The following is a 23179-nucleotide window of genomic DNA, read 5'->3' on the forward strand; positions in this document are numbered from 1 at the left end:
GTTAGAATAAAATTATCTAAATTTCGATGCCATGTGCTAAGTTTCGATAGCTTACTTTGAATTTAAAGTCCTCTTCCACTCAGTTGACGTTTGAGCTTTGTTGTGCATCATGATGTAGGTATGTGTATTTTAATTATCATGCCTGTTTACATCCCATGCAGAAAATGAGGTGTGCAAGCTGGAGACACTCCTTCAGTCTGAAGTTTCTGTGGTAACCACAGGGGAAGTAGTGGGTGCTGATGCTGCCAAGACCCCACCAGCCCTGCGTCGTCGCAAACGTACCTGCTCTCGACGGCAGGGTGAGAGGGAAAGAGAGAGGGAGGGAGGAGGCATATGCACCGACCAAGGGGACAGAGGAGTCGGGGAGGAAAGGGACAGAAGGGAAACCAGTAAGTCAGGATACAGTCGTTAAAAAGTTTTTTAATGGTGTAGATGATCCATCCTTTTCCATCATTGTTGCTGGTGATGTACCCAGGCTAAGACCTGAATTAATTTTCTGTGCTGTACTGCCCTCTACTGGCTGTGTTTGTAGTTTCTTTACAGGAATGGGACTGCTGTGGAGTTTTCCAGGGCATCCCAGACCTTAAAAAAACAACGCTAATTTATGCATCCTCAAAAAAGCCCTAAAAACTATTAGTGTCTTTTTACAGATGTTCAAATAATCTTTCATTTTAAATCTATTTCACCAAAAATGTGAATGGAAAATCCCCCGTACTATTTTTCTAGACCTCTGACATCACAATAGTTGGGTTTTTTACTGGTTATTCATCGCTTCATCCATGTTTTTATAAATTTATAGAAATGTTTTTGATTTTGCTAATGGAATATGTAAGAGCCTTTGACACAACATGTAGTTATCCCACTTGAAAATGTGCATGACAAGCACAAAACAATCACTGAAAAAATCTCTTTGCTTTTATTAGGTGCTCAGTTTATGAGGCTGGGAGAGCGTTCACGTGGTGGAGGACACAGCGGTATATCCACAATCCTCCTCATCGTCAGCTTCATGTAAGTTCTATTGTGTTTCACGTGTGTTCATGAACTGCAGTAGACCTTCTGAGTTCCTCTTCTGAACTTTGCTGCTTGTAATTTTTGGTTCTGGACCGTTTTCAAGCATGTTTTATTTTTTGCTGCACACTGATGGAACACATGGATTATAATTCTGATTCATTAGTCATCTCACACATGAGTGGAGCTTTTCTAATGAGCTTATATAAGTAAGAGATTTTCTGAGTGTGCAGTTAAAGAGAGAAAATGAGTCCACACATAAAAGCTTGTGTGTTCCTGCATGTGTTCCTGCTTCTTAGTTAAAGACATTTTCCTGTATTGCAGAACTTCTTAACTAATAAAATCCCTGTATTAGTTTGTTTATTAGCTATCTGCTGTTTTAGTTCTATGCAAGTCTGACTGCTCCCTCTTTCAGACACATTGCATATTAATCGTCTGCATACTAACAGCCTTACGATACTTTTCTTGCTATTTCTCTTCCTTTCCCTTCCTTTCTGCGATACTTCTTGTGCATAGGATCTGTATCAGGTTCGTATTAATGGATTTGATTTTTATACTTCTGCCTGCACATGTGTGATCTCTGAGAATAACCGCTTTCTTACAGGAAAAATTCACCATGCAGACATGTTAAGGTTCATTCAGATTGAATATAAAGCAAATCTACAGTTAATATGTGTGAGTGTGAATCATTTCTCATTCATTCCTTCTTGAAGGTTTGCTTTGCATTCAGTCTGAAAACACCTTTACACTGTTGTGTACGAACATTGCACATCGGGTGATTTTGCGATGTCATAATTGTGTTTTTTGTTGTTCGCACTTTGCTTTAACATCATCATTCATTCATCACTAGTACAGTCAAATCCTTCCCTGCAATTCCCAGACTGACTTTCATAAATGGGGTCCTGACTACTTTTTAGCTGTAGTTTCATGTTCCTACATGACTGAGGTTTAGTTTGTGGGTAAAACATTCACAAACCCTGTAATATTTATGTCTATTTATGTATTTTGTTAGTTTTTTATTCTCCTGTTTTATCTTGCTAATGTTTATTGCAGCATTTTTACATCAATCAGTGAATGCATTTTTTTTCTGTCCCTGTCAGTCTGGTGGTGCTGGTGGCTCTCAACATGCTACTGTTCTATAAGCTGTATGCTCTGGAAAGAGCAGCCCATACACTGGAGACATGGCACTCCTATTCTGTTGCTGACAGGTAAACACGCTGCAGTTTTCCATACAGTATAGTCTGTTTTCTTCATTCCTCGTCCAGGGGGACTGTGTTGTTAATTGGTGTTTCTTCTCAGGCTTGTGGAGTAATTCTTGTGGGATCTGTGGTTTGTAATATCCCCCTGATTTTTAGGTTATTGCATAGCAACTAGTATTGATTTGCTTTTCAATTACTTAATTAATTAATTTAAAACGACTATAATACAAGCTTAATATAACAATATTGCTTTAAACTTGAAAAATGTTTTTGCCACAGCAGTTTTCATTGAAAAACCCTGTGACCAGTATCTTCAAAATTCTGCACAATTCAATTCAGTCCAGTTTTATTTGGACAGTTTTGTTGGATCAAGGTACTTTACAGTGTAAAGTTTAAGACCTTACAAAATATAACTGTAAACGGAATTATATAGAAAATGAATTAGATCCTGCACAGACTCCACAGACAAACCTGTGGACAAATGCTATTGTTGAGGAATGATTCTTTTCAGCTGCTCTTTGCTGAAGGGATTTGTCTTCTGAAAGAAGATTTGAAACAAAACAACCTGTGACTGTGTGGGATCATTGTCATGTGACTCTACTTCCTCTCCTGATAAGACTGATGGCACCAGTGGTGTGATAGTTCTGACTACATCCATGTAGAAACACAATTATGATGGTTTTATCGGACCAATGAATGTTAAAAGTTTAATCTCACAGTTTTGTGTGAGGTGTCTGTGAAGGTTGAATTTATGCTTTATGTCCTTCACGCTGTGAATCTGTTTCTACAGAAAACCCTTGTGCCAAGTCAGACACTTGGCTTTCTGTTTTATTAGTGCAAGGTTGTGTAAAGAGAGACTTTTCAAGGACGGCCACTGTGGTGTTATCGGTGGTATAGCTATTTCTTTATCTCTTAACCACTGCTAACACTTCCTGTATGTTTAGCAGCTTATTTATCTCCAGTATCTTACTTCTATTTTTAATATGGTGTCATACTTGTTCATGCAGCTCTATACCATATCAAACTGTGTTGCGTTGGACAGTCCCCATTGTTTTCTAACAATGTTTGTACCTCTTTTTCCTTTCCCACAGTCCTTTGCCCCAGACAGCTGGAGAGTGGGCTCAGGTCTTGCAGCTTCAGAGGCAGTTTCACCAGGCTCAACTCAGTAAGTGGCAGCAGATCCTGCAGTCCTCCGTAACGCTTCTCGACCAGGTTTGTGTGTTTCTATTTATTTGATTCTATGCAGTAAAGTGCTTTTAGTTTACACCTGTAGGGGGAACTAGGAGGCAAGAAAACACGGTATCACAGAATCTACGTGTGCTCATAATGTGCCGAATGTTGTCACTGCTTTATGTAATCGAGTTCTCCTTCTCTTCCCTTCAAACTCACTCTCACTACACTACAGATGAAGCAGTCTTTAGAGAAGCTCCACCGGGGAATCGTGGTCCCAGAGGTGCAGCAGGAGGCCACTGACACCCTCACAGAGTCCCTTACTGAAGCCTGAGTCTGATATCTGTATCTGAACATACCCTGGTTAAGTTGTAAAGTAGAAATTGGGGGAAGGTCATCTTGTATCAGGACACATCTGATCCTCCGTCATTTCCAAATCAAAAACCAGGTGTGGGACAAGCAGGGCAACTACATCACAAGCAACTATCTTCGCCTGACTGACTTGAAATTGCAGCCTCAACCAGTTACAATTTCAGTGAACTCATTCTGACTGGACCACAGCAATAATTACCTTCAAGACGTCTGTATGTACTGTATGGGAACAGGCCACTGGTGGGCCTCTTCAGACCATCCACTCCTGAAGAATCATACAGACCTTCCAGAATGGCCAGAATCATTTTAAGTCAGACCTCTTATTTTCCAGAACTCCATATTTTACGACTATCACAGATTTCATCTCCTCTTATAACCTGCGACATTTCATAGGTTCTGGAAAGTGGGAGCTCTTCCTCTCAGTCCTGGGAACAGTTGGATACCTTTGCCTCTAGTGAATGCCTGCTGAAACAAAAAAAAAAACAAAAAAAAAACTGCTCGCTGTTCGGACGTGAGGAACAAAAGCCTGGAAAGAGAAAAGAGAGTACTGACAGGAGCAGGACAACTCTTGCGCTTTCTGTCAGGAATTTGTTCCTTCATGTCTGAGTTGAACCCCGTCTGCGAAAGAGGATGGGAAACATTTCAACACGAGACACTTTAGTTTTCACCTTAATGTGGCTGTCAGTCCTCTGCCGAAGGCTGCGGGGAACATTTCAACACCAGACACTTTAGTTTTCACACAGTTTTAGACACACTCTCTGCAGTCCTGTGTGTGTTTTAGCTTTTTTCGCCCCCCCCCCAAGTCAGTGTGTTGGGTTGTTTGTTTGGACAGCAAGCTATTTCTCTGACCGTTACAGTATTTATTATTACCAACGACTTGATCGAACCTGAAGTCCTGTCCTGCTCTCAAGAAGTCATGTGGTGGGTATTTTGTGCTCTGATTTGCTGTTGCGATGCGGACCAACAGGAGCTGTACGGGAGTGATGACTGGTCACAGCAATAATGACGATAGTGATTCTAGTAGTTTTTGAATGTTTGAAACAAAGTAGTATATAATAATAATAATAATGATGATGATGATGGCGATAATGATGAATCTTGTGTGAATGTGTAAAAGCTGTAAAAAAAGAAAAACAAGCATAGAAGAGTTTGACTGGACAGATGTGTGCGTGTGTCTAACGAGTCCTCAATGTTACATTTGCTCATTAGCTTTGAGGTTTTGTTGTTTTCTGTTTGTTCGGTTCATTACTGTAACAGTTATCACTTAAGGATTTACTGCAGACTTGAACAGGTAGAAATCTAAACAGTCAGCTACTTATTTGTCTAACTGGGCCAGATGTTTCAAATCAAAAGGACCAATCAGAATTTTACAGGCCCACGTGAAGAGAAAGGGAATTTGTTTTGCAGTATTTTTGTGTGTGTGGATGTAAATTTTGCTTGACTCACTCGTCTTTTTAAGGAATTCCTTTTTCATTTTCTATCTTTATCCTTTTTTCTGCTTTGTTGTTTATTTTCAGTCCATCTTTGTGTGTGGCCTCTGATGTGAAAACATCTCACCCATCTCTACTTCCTCCTTTATCCTCGTCCTCTCATCACTCAAGCCCCGCTCTTCCTCTCTCTCCTCTATGCGCTCAGTCTTCCCCTTCACCGGCTCGTTCTCTCTCTCTTGTTTCACTGAACATGGCGTCTGCAGAAGCACGTGGGCCCTGCTGTGCATGGCCATCCGCAGACAACAGGGATGTAATATTTATTTAGGGAGGGAGGGGGGTGTGGATTGGGAAGGAGAGAGAGAGATGGATGAGGAGCGGGGATGATAATGTACTGTAAAGATGTGATTGTACGCCACTCCATGGAGAGAAATGAAAAAGTTCTAAAACATGCAACAAGTTCTCGTTTATCTTTGAGTCGGTGTTTCCTTTCTTTGAAAAGCAAAATATCCATGTGTTAAATTTAGCATCACAGAGGAAAAGTTAACCAGATGATGGATAATCACAATCACCGTGACTTAGATGTTTTTTTTTTCTTTCTGTGACGTCTTTATCTGATTTGTTTTTTGCTGTTTTACCTATACCTTTTATCATTTCTCATAATGAACAGCAGAAAATCCCCACATCCGAGAAATGTTTGGCCTTTTTGCTTGGTAGTGACAAGATAGATGATCACTTCAACGACAAAGTTTCCGTTTACTTAAGGGAAACTATGCAGGTGAGATACAGTAGGCTGAGAGAATCTACACCATGCATTGTCTTGACATGCAAGTTCACACAATGATCTGTGATTTAAGAATAATGTAATCTGAGGGACATTGTTCAAGTTAATCTAGTTAACGCTTTAACACTGAGAAAGCCAAATCAGCAGATTAAAGATAATCTGAGGACACATTTGATGAAGGTTCAGTAGAATAATGTCATCTGTTGTAGAGTGATCGTGGCTTTTCTTGTGCAGCATGTTGGTAGGTACTTTAAGGACTGTTTAGAAACCTGCTTATCTTGCATTTTCTGCATGTACGATCAAAAAGATGACACAGTGATTTATTTTTTTTCCGAGAAATTTATTCACTTCGTTCACACGTTTCTGTTCTTTTTATTTTTTGGGCAACATAACCACAACTATACATGAAGTGGCAACTGCAGGTATAGTTGTTGCTGAAAGAAAACTCATGGACACAACAGTGGTGAGGAGCAATGTGCTTTTCATTTCACTGGTTTGTTCATATGTGCACAAAGCTTATAGATGATGTAAACCGGTGCATACCCAAAATGTAAATCACTCTATAAGCCGTGTATAACTGGCTGAACTGGCCTCAAACGGAGACACAACTCTTTTCTTTTTCTTTTTTTTTACATTTTACGTTTCTTATTGGACATCCTTTGTCTTTTAGTGGGGAAAAAACAACAGTACAGTGGCCTCTGTGCCATCATTAAGCAGTAATTCTGTATTAACTGACCAGTTTTTATAGTGTTTCAGTATTTCTAACAGTATCCAAATCAGCTTTGGTTAAAAGAGAAACAGTAAATATGAAGAAGGGCAGTGTTTGGCTGCCACCTAGTGCTCAGCTATAGTCGATGGCTAAAAGAGAAGCAGGTCAGCTGCTTTTTCTGTTTCACAAACATTTCTAAGGAGACTTCAGTGCATTTCTTTCCCCCTTTCACTCGTCTCACTCTGGGAGGCACACTGGACAGGTTTTTGTGGTACATTTACCCATGGCAGTTAGATAACAGCAATTTGCTAAGCCCTTCAATTTCTACAAAGACACTAAGACATTTTTGTGAAATTAAACATCAGTGGAAAACTTTCCACAAATTCAGTACAAGTTTTTTTTTTTCTCATGTAGTGCAGGCAGGTAAATTGGTAAAGCTTTTATTTATTGATTTATTTTGTCATTGTTTGTTTCTTTCGCTGTGGTTCTATTTGGGCTAGAACAATAAAGTGTTTATTATCATGTCTTATGTCACAGGAAGTCACACTTTAGCGTCAGCTGCAATTAATCTCGTAAGAGGCTTTAACAGCAACTTGGAAGAGGAAATCAAAACCGGCAGTTGCCCTGCTGCATTAACCACACTGCAGTCTGCAGAAAAAACAGTTATACCATGAATATTTCCCGCAAAAAATCAACATATTATTTTTTACATTTTTCCAACTGATATATAAATCCTGAGCTCACAGGGTCTGAGACTTTAGGATCAAACATGGTCTCATCTCAGTTGCGTCCCCGGCTCGTTATTACAAATAAATAAAAAAACGAGACTGGCATTATGCTTTTCCATTAAGATTTACATACAATATATATTGAGAGCTAGAGACACAGTATGCTGAGAATGATGTTTTCCTCAAACATGCTCCAGTGATGAGCATTTCTGTTACCAGAAATCACGTTTATTGCAGAACAGCATTTCTCCTGGTGAGCAGATGTGTGAAGGCGATGGCCAATCTCTTTCCTGTTCACAAGCGGAGATGAAGACTTTCACCAGACGCCTGTCAATGAGTCACCGATCTTCACCACAGTTCCTCTCACATTCTCACCTCACTTCATTAAAACCTGCTCTATTGTACGTAAGTATGTGAGAACTAAAACAATAACAAAAAAAAAAAGTTTAGATGTGCTTTTATTTGTGTTGGTTTGCCAATAAATATGTTGATATGTTTTTATATTGGCCACTTATGAGAGAACTAACCTGCAATCTTGTTTTTTCACTGGTATTGATTACTGTCTCAGTTTCCAATATCATATGCAGTGTTTTCAGTGTATTTTTAGTAGTTTCAACACAGCTCCAAGAAAATGAGCAGTCAGACTTGGCGTCCAAATATTTTTTTGGTATATTCTTTTACCACTGAACCTATTTTATTTGCCCCACAGGTTCATAAGTCTACATAAGAACCACTGAAGCAGATTTGGTTAAAAACCATTTGACTGAGAGCACATATCAACGATCCCTGACATGTTGTGTTCAATGAAAATGGGGAAAAAAGAATAAAATCTCTTGAAAACACAACGTTAGATGGATATTGTCAGTTGATTTTGATAAGCTCATGAGCTCATAAGCATGCAAATATTGAGGCCTATAATATACTTCTACACCTATATACAGCACAACTCTCTGCCCCGTTGAACCACGACCTGGTGCAGGATCCAGTTCAGTCCTTTCCATCTTTTAACGAGTCATTTAAAAGCTTTCTTTGAAAATCGTTCTCCACTTTGTGGTTCCCTTTTTTCCATCATGTGGAGAGGATGGTGGGAGGTGAGTGGCGGTGAGAGGAGAGGAGTAGATGTTGTGGAGATTCCTTAAAAACGTCGTCTTGAAATCTTCCTCGACATAAAACTGTCAGAAAGAGAAACAGTAATGATTTCTTCACGCAGCTGGTGTGTGGAAAACAGCTCTACTTAAATCTAAATTAAAAGGTTAAAATCTGAATGCTATTTTATATATCAAAAATATTAAAAACAATAAAAAAAATACTTTCATTGTTATAAAAATACATCAGGTGCAGAAAAAATAGTATAAAGGCCAAAGTACAAGAAAAGAAAAGTGAACTCAGAGGTCGAGTTTAGTGAGAATGTAGACCTACCAGTGCTATTCTGCCACTTGTACACCTGCACAATTATCTTTACTTTCCGATGCTATAGCTAAATACTCCATCCTGAGGAAAAGAGAGTGGTAGAAAGGAAGAAAAGATGTAAAAGACAGTGATGATCAGTGAATCAGCAGTGGAACAAGGTTTCAATTCAACGAGGACAGAGAGACGTGTTTGTTATTTTGGAAATAGCAGATTGAAGCTCCGCTGTCCAAACAGGAGAAGTGAAGGGAGAACAGGGCGACAGCGGGGGGTGGGATATCAGGACATTTGGACAGCCCAGCAGGATTTGGAAACGTAGCACTGGATCTGCTGAGAGGCTGCATCTGCGTTTGTGTTTCAGGTGTTACTCACGCGCTCTCTCTCAGAGCTTCCTCTCCTGCCGCTGAAATCTTCCTGTAGCAGTAAATCATCTCAACCACGAGCCACAATTGGAGCCCGATGATGGAGACGTACATCATCACCTCAGACAAAATGGATGCCATTCCCCTGGTGACTGGAGAGACAGAGAGGGAAACAAGGTGGAACAGATTGGATCTGTGTGATTATGGAAACCACAAAGAGGAAAAAGGATAAGTGCTGCACAGGCTATATGTTTTTTACAGAACATCATTCATAATTCATGACCTTCCTGACTTCCTGACAGTGTGTCCTGCACATACATTAGTGTTTTTCCACTGGTCTAGTTTCTTATTCATAAAGTAGTACAACACCCCTCCCCTCTGCTCTTACGTCGTGGCACCACGTTAATGACGATGGTCTTGTTGGTACTGATGTGATACTCGTAGTTGGAGTACATGAGGATGCGGTTGAACATGCACTTGTAGGTGCCCGTGTCGTTGTAAGTCACGTTGAGGATGTAGATGGAGCCGTCCTGTAGGTCCCTGGTGTGCTTGCTGCCATTCCAGGCCAGGCGATCCTCGAAACTTAACATGTCAATGATGAACGCCTCTTCGTTTTCATAGCTGCATAACTGGAACAAACGACAGGATATCTTTCAACAGGTCAAGGTTTAATCCCTGCCACTTTGTGCCGGCTCACATTCACAACTAGACTAGATGTAATAATCTTTGGCTTGTAGTCTTGTTTATTTACAGGTGTCAGTAGTTGTGCTGAGAGGTGTGAGACACATTGTTCTGTGGTGATGTGATTATTCACAGTGTCATGTTTCCATTTCAGTTTTCCTGTCATACTTGTGGAAACCGATCTCCGCTTGCTGCCATGTTTCCATATTGACCAAGCTGGACTTCCTGCTGAATTAGCGGCTACAGATTCTAAATGGCACCTAATGGGATTTCTCCCACTCCACTATATAGGAGAGATTGTATAAGCTGTAATGGCCTCTTTGCTTTTCTTGGTCAGGACTGTTAAGGTAAGTAAAGTGCTGTCCCGCAGTGAGCACAAAGGGGGAAAGCCTATGATAAAAAATGCAAACCTCTGCTCTGCTCATGATTAATGCATCAATGCCAGTTCCCAGAAGAGAAGACAAACTCCACCGCTGTGATGGACATGTCTGTGGTGATTCTGGGCACATGATAACTGATCACATAATGAAACTGTCACATCATCTGAAGAAACTAGATCCAGTTTTTCTGGATTTACACAACCAGCAGCACGAGGGAGTTTTTCTTCCTTCTCATTTTCACTAACTGTTTTCAGCAGAAAGTGTAAGAGTGAGATATGTTTGTTTGGCTTCCTGCATCAGAGGTGAATGTGAAATTTTACAGGATGTGTTTCTTCTAAATATTTTGAGAAATGTGAAACTGTAGCTCGAAGCTTCTTTCTTGGTGGCAAACAGCAACATAGTGAAATGTTGTTTTGTTAAGTGAATTAAGATAAAGCCACACCTTAAAATGGTAATTAACTATTAATTAGTGTGTCACTTGTTAAACCAAGCTAACCAGTTTCTGACTACAGCTTTATGTTCAGTGTGTGTATACGAGTCGATTTTCTCATTTAATCTTCAACAACAGAGTAAATAATAATTTCTCTTCTCTAATGTTTGTTCTGTTTATCTTAAAACTACTCACGTGGGAGTACTCTGTCTCGTCTGATGCCTTGAAGTACCAGTTGACGGAGGCCACGGCGGGCACCTCGCCCCTCTTCTTGCAGGAGATGCAGCCCAGTTTGAAGCCTTCGTTGGCCACGGCCTCTGTGTCCGAGTCCACCTCCACACAGGCTCCGTGGCAAAGACACGCTACAGAGTGGAGGAGATGAAGAATGCAGTCAGATGCTCCTGTCATCATGCTTTATTGCTCTCTGTCTACTTGCAGGTCACAGGGTTCATAGCTGGCCATCATTCTGTTTTTAATGTACCTGTTGACACACGGGCAGAGCTCTGGTGTTTCCACTATCTCATTACTTGCAGGCAAACTGTCTCCTCAGCTAACGTTTGTAATTTCACGTGCTTATTCCCAAAACTCTTTGCATGCGTTTCTTTTATTTTTATTCTTCTTTTTCTTTTTGTAAACGGGCAAAGCTTCTTTTCTTGCATTTTTTTTATTTCCTCTCATCATTTCAGTTGATATATTGCTGTGAATTTTATTCATTTGAGTTTTGGTTTTGTGGTCATTTAGATTTTAATGACTTTGTAATGAAATCTGTGAAGCTGAGGGGAAATAAAGAGGTTGCAGTGAGCGGTAGTGTTATCTTGCATTCTATGAACTGGAGTCTGAGCTAAATTCATATATAGAAGTGTGAGTCTATATATGCCATCATCATCATGACACATACTTCTCATCGGCCGAGAGTTACACACCTGTAACTCCAAATGTTTCTTTCTCACACTGCACCTTGCAGTTTCCACTGAGGACTCAGCATCGCTCTCAACCAACCTAACTTTGACCTCTGGGGAAGCTTTTGTTTCAAATTGTAAGATGGGAGGAGGGAGATGAGGGAGAGGACAGGAAACAGATGGCACAACGCTGATCAGATTAACTCTAAGACATCATAAACGTTGGGTTAATATTCACACTGGCTGCAAATCATCTGTGGCTTCAGATGCAAAGTGTAAAACAGAGCTCGACTTTTTAGCTGCACCTACAGTGAGCCCTTTAAAAGAATTACACAAATAGAAATGCCACAGCATTGCAGAGAAATATGGAAGGGAGGAATTAATGAGGGGGAAAGAAAGAGAAAGTTAGCACAGCCTTCAATAGTAACAGCCATTTCAATAAAAGCTTAGGGGGGATGACAAGCAGGAGGTCTAATGCACTGCAGAGAGAGAAGATAAAAGGAAAGGAGGAGAAGTTAAGATCACAATGTAATAGGTTAAACACAGTTGGAACAGGCTTATTGTTTTTATTGTAGGAGAAGATGAACCCATGCATTTAAAACCAAAGCAGACCACTAAACCACCCAACCTGAAAACGACCTGAGCTCGAGCCGAGCTTTTAGTTCTGATGATTCCTTCAGATGGATGAAGGACGTTGTAACACATCATGTTACGACCCAGTAAGTTGAGGGTTCAATCTTTAAAGTAGCATTTACGCAGAACAATAACAATGAGAAAATTTGTTTGGCCGGGATCGTGTGATTTCAGGTTTTCAGGGAAGCTGGTTCAGAACAAACAGACCTGAGGCAAACAGCAAATATTTACTGAACGTCTTTACAGTAGTGAGTAGAAAACAGCTGTGCTGTTTAATGTTTCACTTAGACCTCTGCTCTAATTAGCGATGGTGTCTGATATAAATGTGACCTGGTTGTTTGTGTTAATTACATGCTAATATAAACTGCACCAGCTGTCAGAGCTGCTGCTAATCCTTGGCTGCCAATAGAGGTCGATGAAAGTCATTTATGACATTACAGCCATGTAATTATCACAGGAAATCATTTGAAGAATCAACTAGTAGACTCTTATAATAGACACCAGTGTAATTTAAACCGTTATATGTCTCAGGTCTGTGAGAGTTTCCTTTAGGTCGACTGGTACTGTTCAGAAAAGACAGTGACAGAAAGAGACAGACAGGTAAAGAGACACCAGACAGACACAGGAGCGAGACAAGGGGGATTTGAGATGGATGACACATTGAACGCTCAGATAAAAGGAGATGAGACCTGAAACACACACAGAGACACATTACAACAACAACAACAGCAAAGCACATGTTTGACAAACAACAAGAGACGATTAGGAGAGTGTCTGACGACAGTGGAAAGCACTTTGGCTGCACGGCAGAACAACAGAGGCATCAAAATCTGGAGCAGCTGCATGCACAGAAAGCCAGAGTCAGTAGAGTCCTCAGGGAGGCTGGTGACACAGCAAGAGGTGAAAATGTGCAAGGTGAGCACGGATGAGTGTGACTGTCCGAAGCTGAGACAGCAAGTTCGGAAGACAGCGGGACAGAGAGAGAGAGACCAACATGCAAGTAGACACAAAAACAACTGCACATCCAAAGTGCAGAGTCAGAGGCACCAAAGTGCTTTAGCAATGACTTTCACTACCAGCGGCCGGACACAAACACACAGAGCATCAAAAACGCAAATCCGTTGCATAATCCGTGGACTGAAGTTCAGGATTATGCAACGGATATTCCAGAAATTGCAGATTAAGAGTATTTTTCCGTGACATGAGGGTTGGCTGGTTAATCCCATATATCAGTGTCTGAATACCCCTGAGGCCTACAAAGCAAAAAATACTGTTTTATGGCTTTAGTTGCACAAAAGACCATCCACAGTCTACGGTTAGCGAGCTTAGCAGGTCGCCAGGAACTGAAGAAAAAAGGATCACGTTTATTTGCTGATCTTGTCTTGAGAGAGACAGAGTGAGAAATAAAATTGGCTACGCAACAGCAAAAGAGATGAGAGAGGCCAACATCTGTTTCTAAGGCTGGGTTACCACAGACATAAACAAACACACACCCACACACACACATATTGCAGGCATACATAACCTGGGGAAATGCCAAGCATCCATGACATTTCCCTTGACACCAAGCAAGCAAGAGTCTTTCCACTGAAGCAGGTCGACCATTGAAGCTCACTGCTCTGTGAGCGTCTCTTATACTTTACACCAAGCTGTCACGTTTCCAGTGGAAGAACTCCACAATAGGCTACAAAGCAATTCAAATATCAATCTCATGAGGCTGGTAAAGCTGATATGTTAACAACTTATTGTCTGTTTATGCATCTTGCAGACGCAGAGCAACATTCGTTCGAAAGCGTGTCCCTGTCCAGTTGATGATAGTAAGTCTTAATATTTACTTGTCTTCATCTGCTCCTGAGGTCACAAGTCGCCCTGACACAGTTCATGATTCTACATAATATTGTTGATACATCCAACTCTCTCTACACAAAGAAAATGATCTGTCCTCATACATAAAGTGTGTCTTTTGTCGTGACGCAGACAATATCCAGAAGCACTACGTCAGTGAAGTAAGTGTAGAAGTGGAGTGCAGCCGTACGTCACGTGACAGCACTTATGAAATGGAGATGGTGATAACCGGTGTCTTCTTATTGGTCTGCCTGTCTCTAGGATGTCAGCTCCCTCTGCTCCTTTCTTTCTGTCTTTCTTTCTTGACTGATTGCTAATCAGATTTGCATTTGTTGCATCTTCTTCAGTGTTTCTTTGTACATCCATGTTCAGAAAATCATTAGAAATGTTATAAATTCTTGTTGTTATTGTTGTAAATATATAAAAAATCAGTGTAATAATAATTTTCAATAAAGTTCCCAGCTCTACAAATACTCGTCCTTCATCTTGTCCTTCAAAGCCCCTCTCCCTCTCCTGACTCCCACACCTCTCCAGCAGCTACAGGGCATCCTGGGAATACAGACCTCTGTCACACAGCTGGATGAACAGGGGCTCAGGTGTGCGTGCGTGTGTGTGTGTGTGTGTGTGTGTGTGTGTGTGTGTGTGTGTGTGTGTGTGTGTGTGTGTGTGTGTGTGTGTGTGTTTGTGAGGACGCGTCTGTTTGCATGCCGTGTGAGTGACACAAGTGAGCGGGACACACGCAGCCTGCAATTAGGTCGCGACACAGTATCTCGCTCCAGATTTGTGGGTTAGAATGAATCTCGCAATAAAAAACAGAAGCCTCAAGTAGCAACAGCATCAAGCTCTCTGACAGCAGCTGCAAATGGAGCTCAAGTCAGCTACTGTTTAAAAAATCCCATTCATGCTTTGGTTCAGATTGTAGAGCCGTTCATATGGAGTGCATCAATCAAGAGCTCCTTGTTTACAACGCCTGCGTCTTCAATGGGAAATAAATACGGATCCAGACAGCTGCTGCAGGTTTAACGGGATCTTACAACCTTTTATAATTTACACAAAAGTACAGGTTCTGTTGAAGGAGCTAACTTTTATGGAAACATATAAAACGTCCATGTGTGCAGATTTTAAAGCCGAAGAAGCTACAAAGAGGAAAAAATTCCAGAGCAAACGTTCAGACGGTACTTACTGCAGTGCATCACTTACTGAGTGGTCATAATAAGTTTATGTTCTACTCCTGCTACTCAAGACAGACGAGCTTCTTCCTAATGTAATTTCCAGTTTGTGCAAAAACAGCGGCTGGAGTGGAGTGACCGAAAGGCTGCAAATCTAAAGGTTTACTGCAGTGAACTAAAATGAGCACATGCTGCTATTTGTATCAGCTTCAATCAGATTTTTTCCTCATATTTTGGGGGATTCCATCAAATTTGCTGTTTTGTCTCATATGCTTGTCGTCACTGTGTCCAGCTCCAGATGTGGTCCAACAAATCAGTCCTTAACTAACCCACTGGCTCCTCAATCAAACGGTCTATTTCTGTCCATGGAGGTTGTGTAACCTTCGTACTTTGTGCCAAGCCTCACTTCTCTGCTTGTTATCCCGATTCTCGACTGCCATTTTATTTAGAGGAATAACAATATTACTATGACTTTGATTTTTTGATATTATGAAGCTGTTTTGACAGTCAGTCTACATCCTGTGTCTGTCAGGGGACTGACAGCCATCTAAAAGTGATGGATTATGCAGTTTGGGCTATTTTCATGTCAGTGGAAGGTGTTTGTCATGCTATAAAAGAATAAACGTCAATAAACAGCTTCTTGTGAAGGTGACAAATTGAGTTGTGATATCTCAAATGATGACCAGCGGGACGAGTGGAAAGGTCGAGGACAACTTAGACGGCGCCCGTTTTCACTATGCTGGGTTTCCTGTGTTTGTAATAGCATAAAAGATTAAAGTGGAGACCTGAGCTGAGTGAAATACACTTGCTGCAGCCTGAAATATCTTACAGCAGAACATAAGATGTTTGAAAAGTCATTAACGTGCCAGAATAATTTGCAAGAACAACTCATGTGTGGTCAAATCACTGCATTAACTCACTGAAAACATGCATTAACTGATCTTGGGTGGATGATTTGTCAATTAATGCACTGGTTGAGGATTCGTTTGCTTTTCTTTGTTTCATATCACTATAAAATGAACATCTTGAAGGTATTTGACGCTGATGATTTTCTGACTTTGCATCGACCAAATATTAAACTAAATCGAGCAAAACATTGGTACATCGGTGAATGAACTGCACACACACATAACAGGAAAAGTAATGCAACATATAGAGAGATATAAATAATCTACATTGTTCCAGACCTTTGAATACACAAAGCCTCCTGTATCTGTGTGTATGTGTGTGGGTGCATGTGTGTATGCGCTCCATTTTAACGCTGCCACATGGCCTCATCTCATCACTCTGAAAAAGAAAAAAGAGCTCTGAACAGCTGGGCTTTTAGTGAGCAATCCAGCACAACGAGAGAACCACAACCACAAACTCACACAGCTGCACGTGAAAAGACACAAACTTGAGAAAAACCCCAAAACAACAGCTACACAGGACCGGCGCAGACAGCAGTGTAACATACAGCAGAGCGAAAGGGAGATTGGATGGTGGCTCTAGGTGCATGCCAAGGTGTTGCCATCACGGCAGTGCCACAGCAACACTACCCCTGCCCACTCACCTTGAAGTGCCAGGAGGGTCAGAGGTAGCAGCAGCAGCTCTTGCACTGCGGACATCCTGACAGGAGAAAGAAGACTGGTGGTGCCTCTCACTGGCATCAAAACACACTCTCACACACACAGTTGAATGGTAGACACACAGTCAGACAAGACAGAACTACAGCAGCTATTCCAGAGTGGTGATGAGCACTAAGATACCGAAGGCGCATTGACTAATGATTGAAGTCTGGACGGTGAGAGGAGGCGTCTCCTTCCTGATTCTCCTCGGACTCTGGGTGTGGTCCGCCTAGGTGTTTTCTTTTTGTCCTTTTCTTTTTTCCAGTGAAACCAAGATTTGAAGAGGGGATGGGTGTGTCTTCTTCTTGCTCTGGTCGTCTTAAGCACCTGAAAAAAAAAAAAAACACCTCACAGCACCAGTGTGGACGCGGTGCTGCCTGGTTTCTTCACCACCCAGGATCCAAATCACTCTATTTAGCTGGAGAGTCTGTCCAGCTTTTCACTGTGTGAGCATATAGAGTTACCAGAGAGAGGAATCACTCGGAGTTTCAGGTTTCAGCCTCTTGTTGCTCCAAAAGTGCCTTTGTTCAACTATTTATACACACTCTATGGTCCACCCTTGGTCCTCAACAATGAGACTGTGTGCACAAAAATAATGGCAGTATCCTGACTTGCTGGTCAATAAACGGCAAAAAAATAATAAAAAAATAACAGCTACCGGAAGACTGAAATCTTAGGCTGATCTGATGCTGAGTTGTCCGATGGAATTTGTGCTGGAAATGGAAGACAGGGCGCATGTGAGAGAGAGTTGTGCAATGGAATTGGGGTGATCGTGCAGTTCAAAAGTCTGTTAAAATGTCAAATGCTGCATGCATGAATGAATGTCACATGTAAACATTTAGCTTCACTCACTGGCTTTTCCTGCAGATATGACCTGAGCAAATAACCTGGTCTATGATTGATAGAGCCTCAGTGTGAGTGACATGTCAAATGGAAGCAGTGTGAAGTATCCGACTCTTTGGCCTGAAAGAAATTATTATTGCAGACACATCTGTGTTATTGCTTTCTCTCCACAGTCCAAATTGCAGATTTCCAACTACATATCTCTTCACCTAAAGCTCCAGGCAGTGATTGAGGGCACAGTCTGGTTGCTTGTTTAGTTATTCAGATGAAATCATCCGCTCTGTGTGCACATCAGTTAAGCCAAGAGGTTTGCTTAGCTGCTGTCTGCACATGGTGCTCACAGGCTTGACTGCAACAGCACAGGTGGCCCTGCTGCTCAGTTGAGCCACCAGTACATTAAATCAGCCTGGGAGGCATGCAATGAATGGCTAAAGGGGCTGTCCGCCTTCTATGCGTCTTTAGAGGTTAAAAAAAGTTCCTTTCCCTGTGCCTTTTAGCAGTTTGATTATTATTTAACAACAGGGTGTTTACAAGAGGTGGTAACAAGAGAAAGTTCAGTCAACTAATAACTAGTGTTAAGTCTGTGAATTTGCTTTAAAAATGACATAAACTCCTGTTTCCAATTAACGCAGCGCTGCGTCTCTGCGCCTTCGCCCTTTTACCTGTCACCTCTCTTATCATAACAAATCCTGCGCCTTTTCCTCACTCGTGTCCTTCAAACGTCTCGTCCTATTGATTGGTCAGAGGTGCGCTGCTTCCATTCAGCGGTCCTCCAGGCACTCATATGCTGGGAGTCCCTTTGCTCACACACCGAGGACCATCGGAGCGATTTTAGGATCAGAGCACGAAACGGAAAAGAAATAAGAATTTAAAAAATCATCTTCTTTTTTATCGGCTTCAAGAAGAGACGCACGGTGCAAAATGTCTTTTGCTGACCCACAGATTCCTCATTGGAGATGCTGAGCGAGGGGGACACACAGGCACACACACAAATCAGTAACCTCCAGATATTACGTGGTGTGTCACAGGAAGGATGCCGCGCTAATCAGTCTTTGGTATGGGTGAGGGCTGGGGTGGGAGGTGCAAGCAGGAGGAGGAGGAGGAGGAGCAGGGAGGGTGTGATGCATTGCTGCACAGGGATGGAGAAAGAAGAGGAGGAGGAGGAGGAGAGAGAGGTACAGAGCCGTTGTTATGGCAACAGTGATTTCATGTGATGTTTGCAACCCTTCCAGAAACCCCCACGTGTTGGCAAAGAGAACAGTCAGGTCTGAAGCTGAAATATAGCATCTCATAAAAGGATGTTATATTAATTATACCAGTTTGTCTGTCTCCAAAAGACGTCATCAAACACAACAGAGTCAAGATTCATAGGTTTAAAGCCACGTTCACAGGTAATATCAGGGGTGAAATGCAAGGTTGTGCTGAAATACCCATGTGAACATTAATTGTCATCTTTTAAATCATCATTTGATCATTTAAAAGAAAAACAGCAACTTACGGCGTACATGTTTGTGAAAGTGCAACTATGCTCATTTGTTTTCCAGCAAGACGATGGCCTTAAACTATCAGCCACAGCAACATACAAAACAACTATTAATTCATCATTTAGTTATGACTGATCATTTTTGGTGTTTGGACTCCAATTGTGAAGTTTCAGATTTACTCAAATTATCCTGCTCTCAGCTCGTCTGACACCTGCTAACACACAACAGTAGCCAGAAAACACACTTTTCTGGCTACTGTTGCTCATTAGTCATTAAGACACACAGTGTAGGCATACAAACACTCACAGCCTTCAGATTGATGCAGTGAGTTGGTGTGTTCGTGTGCATGCTCATCTCTCATTCTGGTCATTTTGATGTGCAGATCGCTGCCTTGTTCTTCAAACTAATGCACTGTGTTTGTGTAAGAGACCTTCCCATCACTAATTCATGTAAGATATATTTTTTAATATGTGGATTAACGTTACTCACAGCAACAACATCAGTAATCATTGACAAATATGAACAACTCTTCAGTGATTCACATAGAGAAACACAGGTCATGATGGATCAAATGCAGTTATAAGTAATTTTATATAAGAGAAACAGATATAAATAGACATATTTACATGGACACATTTAACCAAAGAATAGTAATAATGGATAAATAACAATAATGTTACTGTTTATTCATAAATCATGTCATCACATTCAGAGTGATTTTGTCACATATGTACAACAACATTGACAGTTCATACAAATCAGTAGGAAATCATCTGTTTAATGTAATAAAAGATTTTCCCCAACCAGTTTCAAGTGGGCTTAGATGCAAATATTATTTCTATTATAAATATTTGGAATGAGAGATTATTTGTGACTGTGATTTTCCTGAAAGTTTGACATGTTATCTTACAAAGACATATTTCAACCAGTGAATAATGTGATTAGTATATAAAGCATTTGGAGTTTCTGAGCTCTGTTATGATCCAGGACTGGAAGAGACACCCACATTTCTAAAACAGGACACCATTATTATAGAGTTGGATTATAAAGTGTTAATTAATGAAGTAGGACACTGCTGGGTAATTATTTAACTGAAGCAACAGTGATGTGTGTTCTTTCTTTTCTCCATTTCAGCCAGAAGTTGACAAACTCAGCTTTTGCACAGCACCCGGGCAGTGAGTATCCCCAGCAGGAATGTGATGGGCACCAGGAGGAGGGCTATGTACAGGAGCCATGGCTCAGGAAACACCACCACCAATCCTAAGATTAAATCACCCATTAATACAGAGTTTGAAGTTCAGCCAGCTTTCAAAGACAGGACAAGAAAAGACAAAAATATGCATAGCAACATATCGCTGGGTTTACACACAACATCGAAACACAATTCCTAAACAACATAAGCAGCAGAACGTGAGCAAAGCTATTTAAGGACGACTCACCAGACAGAGTTGTTGAACATATTGTCGAAACATTGTTCCCAGCATCGCTGTCTTCTCCACTCACTGAAGAAGGGAGAAAGATATTGGTTCAAACAAGCCTTCGTAATAATAGCGTCATCGTTAAAACTTTTCTAAGCCAATGAAGTGGGGAGAAAAGCCTGTGTTCACATGAGACAGAATCAGAGCTGATGTGCAAAATGTGTGGAAAACCTAAAAATGTATCTACAGATATCTGTTCTGATAAATGTTGTTTTCACTGCATGAAAACACACATTTTCCATGAACTTACAGTGTAGGTTAGTACCAGAAAAACTATACCGCAGTGTTTATCTGAGGTTAACATGATGCTTCAGCAAAAAAAAAAAAAAAGGGCAGGTATCTTCCAAAGTCAGAGGTTCCAGTAAAACACTTCCACGTTTTATTTACGTACACAGTGTTTTCCAAAGCCACTGGGCGTTTGGTCTGTAACTTCCTCTCTGTGTTTCCCCAGACAATGAAAGAGTTGTGAGGGAGGGAATTTCAAATAAATAAGGGAAAAAGAAGTTTTGTGATTGTTAAAAACAAATAAAGGAGCAGTGCTGAGTTCGTATGAATTACAGAGGACTGATTGTTTTAACTCAAAAACTGATTGTTAGGAGTACATACTAAATATAGAGTAGACCTTTTCTATCCAGCAAAAGGTAGGAAGTGTTAAGTTATTACCAGTCACATGGTAGTGGAAGATGCTTTTGGTTACCAAACGATCTTTCAGATGCAGCTGACACTCATATTTTCCAACACCCATCAGAGAAACACTCTCAGAGAGTGTCACATAAGGCTGAGTGGTGACAGCATCTCTTTGACCAGAACCAACTGTTGGCAGTTTGCATTCATTATGAATGATGGACAGAACAAATCCAGGTTCCCCAGAAACGTTTACTTCACACTGGAGGCGAGAGTCATTGTGATTTGTCAGGTTAATGATGATGTTGTCTGAAATGAGATGCAAACAGACACATGGGTAAGTACACAGAACAGAAAAACAAAGATTTGTGTTGCAGCGTTTGTCTAGAGTTCCTGAAGTTCTCTATACTTTGACTCGTGCAGGACCTGCACAGTGATCCCCATCATTTAATCTGTTATAGCTGTAATGGCTATAAGCTTACATGTTCATACACTTTGTTTAAATGCACATTAGAAGCCTGAATGAAACCTAGCAAGAAATTCAAGAAGCATTTTCTTCTTTCTTTTTCTGTTTTGAATTTTATTCAGTATTTAATTTTTTCTTACATTAAACTAAACTCTCACTGTGAATTTTAGTGTAATTAATAAAATAAATGGTCTCAGACCTTTGTTTGTGTTTTTTTTTTTTTTCATCACAATGATCAGAAAAGCCTGAAGGAGAATTATTTCTTTTCTGTCTGTCAACAATTATTGAGAAATTCTATGATTGTTCTCACAATAAGATTATGACAAAGACTCATATTTACCATACACCATGAGTAAAGTTTCATTTCCTTTTCTCCTGAAGCTTTTTTCCTTCTCTGTGAAGACCGAGAGTTTGCACAGATACTTCCCGCTGTCAGCCCATCGGACACTTTTGAGAAGTATGGACTTGTTTGAAGACTTTTCGTTTTGGTCCAGAAGGTCAACTCGCCCTGTATATGTCTCAGAAGGTTCCCACACTTTGACATTATCAGCATGCGGCGCGTACAACCAATACAGAACTGGTAATTTCACCATTTTCTCATCAGCAGTGAGCCTGAGCTGACATGGCATGATAACATCATGACCCAGAGCAGCAGTGATCACAGGAGGCTGGTGAACTGTGACCAGGGAGCGGGTACCTGACAGGAGCCACGAAACAATGACAATGACAGGATGTCATTCAATTATATAATATCCTGTCAGACACGAGCTTCATATGAAGTGGCCAGTAGACAGGATACAAACAAGTTTTGCAGGGCTAAGCTTTCCACCTAATGCACACTAGTGCACAGCTTATTACTCATAACTGTGTCTAGCTTGTGTATGTCCATCTTTCCAACACGTTGAAATGTACAATTGCAGTGACGATTACATTCAAAACTGTTTGTTTGTACACATCCACAGCAAACAAACTGTGAACTGAAAAATGTTGAAATACCAGAAATCTTTATAATTACCTAAGACCATAAAGTAAAGAAACATCCATGAAGTCCATCCCCATTTGTTCAAAATCAAGCTCTGAGGCAAGACGATCCTTAACATGGTTCTTAACACGAGTGAACAATCAGTGCAGTCTGTTTTGAGAGCACATGCATCAAGCATTTTATACGTGTGAAACCACTTCCTCAGAGTGGAATTTAGTCCAACAACAAAATGAAATTAAGACTCAATGCAGTTTTCCACGCCCAGTTCTGTTTTACTGTTCTGATGGCATCATTGATTATTTTGTTTTGTTTTTTTAATAAATCAGTGTCATAAATTTATACTTGAAAATATCAGGTTGAACTAGAAAATCAAAGTTGTTCACAGGATGTGGTAGTTTTTTTAATTTTTTATCTCTGTTCAAGTTTGTAGTGACTAATCATGGTTGAATGGAATGACACCCACTTCATCAGCAGGTGAGGTTTGTTCAACTG

At 40.8% G+C, this 23179-nt stretch overlaps 3 protein-coding genes across 9 annotated transcripts in view; 1 reads left to right on the forward strand and 2 right to left on the reverse strand.

Moving 5' to 3' along the window:
* The window catches only part of gramd1a (GRAM domain containing 1A), a 24802-nt gene extending 19170 nt beyond the window's left edge, over nt 1-5632 (forward strand). For all 4 annotated transcript variants that reach the window (XM_026370956.1, XM_026370958.1, XM_026370957.1 and 1 more), the window contains 5 exons: nt 162-389; nt 924-1008; nt 2109-2216; nt 3299-3419; nt 3613-5632. In XM_026370956.1, the coding sequence (XP_026226741.1) occupies nt 162-389; nt 924-1008; nt 2109-2216; nt 3299-3419; nt 3613-3711 (641 nt within the window). In that variant the 3' untranslated portion in view covers nt 3712-5632. The remainder of the gene's footprint in view (nt 1-161; nt 390-923; nt 1009-2108; nt 2217-3298; nt 3420-3612) is intronic.
* scn1ba (sodium channel, voltage-gated, type I, beta a) lies at nt 4743-18667 on the reverse strand. Of its 4 annotated transcripts, none has more exons than XM_026370964.1 (7): nt 17663-18667; nt 16756-17523; nt 10853-11019; nt 9555-9795; nt 9177-9318; nt 8817-8888; nt 4743-8569 (listed from the first exon to the last, which is right to left on the reverse strand). In XM_026370964.1, the coding sequence occupies exons 2-6, from the start codon at nt 16850-16852 to the stop codon at nt 8822-8824; spliced, it is 714 nt and encodes a 237-aa protein (XP_026226749.1). In that variant the 5' UTR covers nt 16853-17523; nt 17663-18667; the 3' UTR covers nt 4743-8569; nt 8817-8821. The 4 variants fall into 4 exon arrangements, with proteins under 4 accessions (XP_026226749.1, XP_026226750.1, XP_026226752.1 ...); XM_026370965.1 differs by having other exon boundaries at nt 16756-17137; nt 17275-18667; XM_026370967.1 differs by having other exon boundaries at nt 10853-11678; nt 16756-18667.
* A 946-nt stretch (nt 18668-19613) lies between these two features.
* LOC113169156 lies at nt 19614-22850 on the reverse strand. The gene is made up of 5 exons (XM_026370338.1): nt 22721-22850; nt 22046-22402; nt 21279-21548; nt 20577-20639; nt 19614-20397 (listed from the first exon to the last, which is right to left on the reverse strand). The coding sequence occupies exons 1-5, from the start codon at nt 22803-22805 to the stop codon at nt 20288-20290; spliced, it is 885 nt and encodes a 294-aa protein (XP_026226123.1). The 5' UTR covers nt 22806-22850; the 3' UTR covers nt 19614-20287.
* Nucleotides 22851-23179: the final 329 nt, after the last annotated feature.

This window comes from Anabas testudineus, chromosome 16 (assembly GCF_900324465.2).
Source record: "Anabas testudineus chromosome 16, fAnaTes1.2, whole genome shotgun sequence".
Classification (NCBI taxonomy): Eukaryota; Metazoa; Chordata; class Actinopteri; order Anabantiformes; family Anabantidae; genus Anabas; species Anabas testudineus.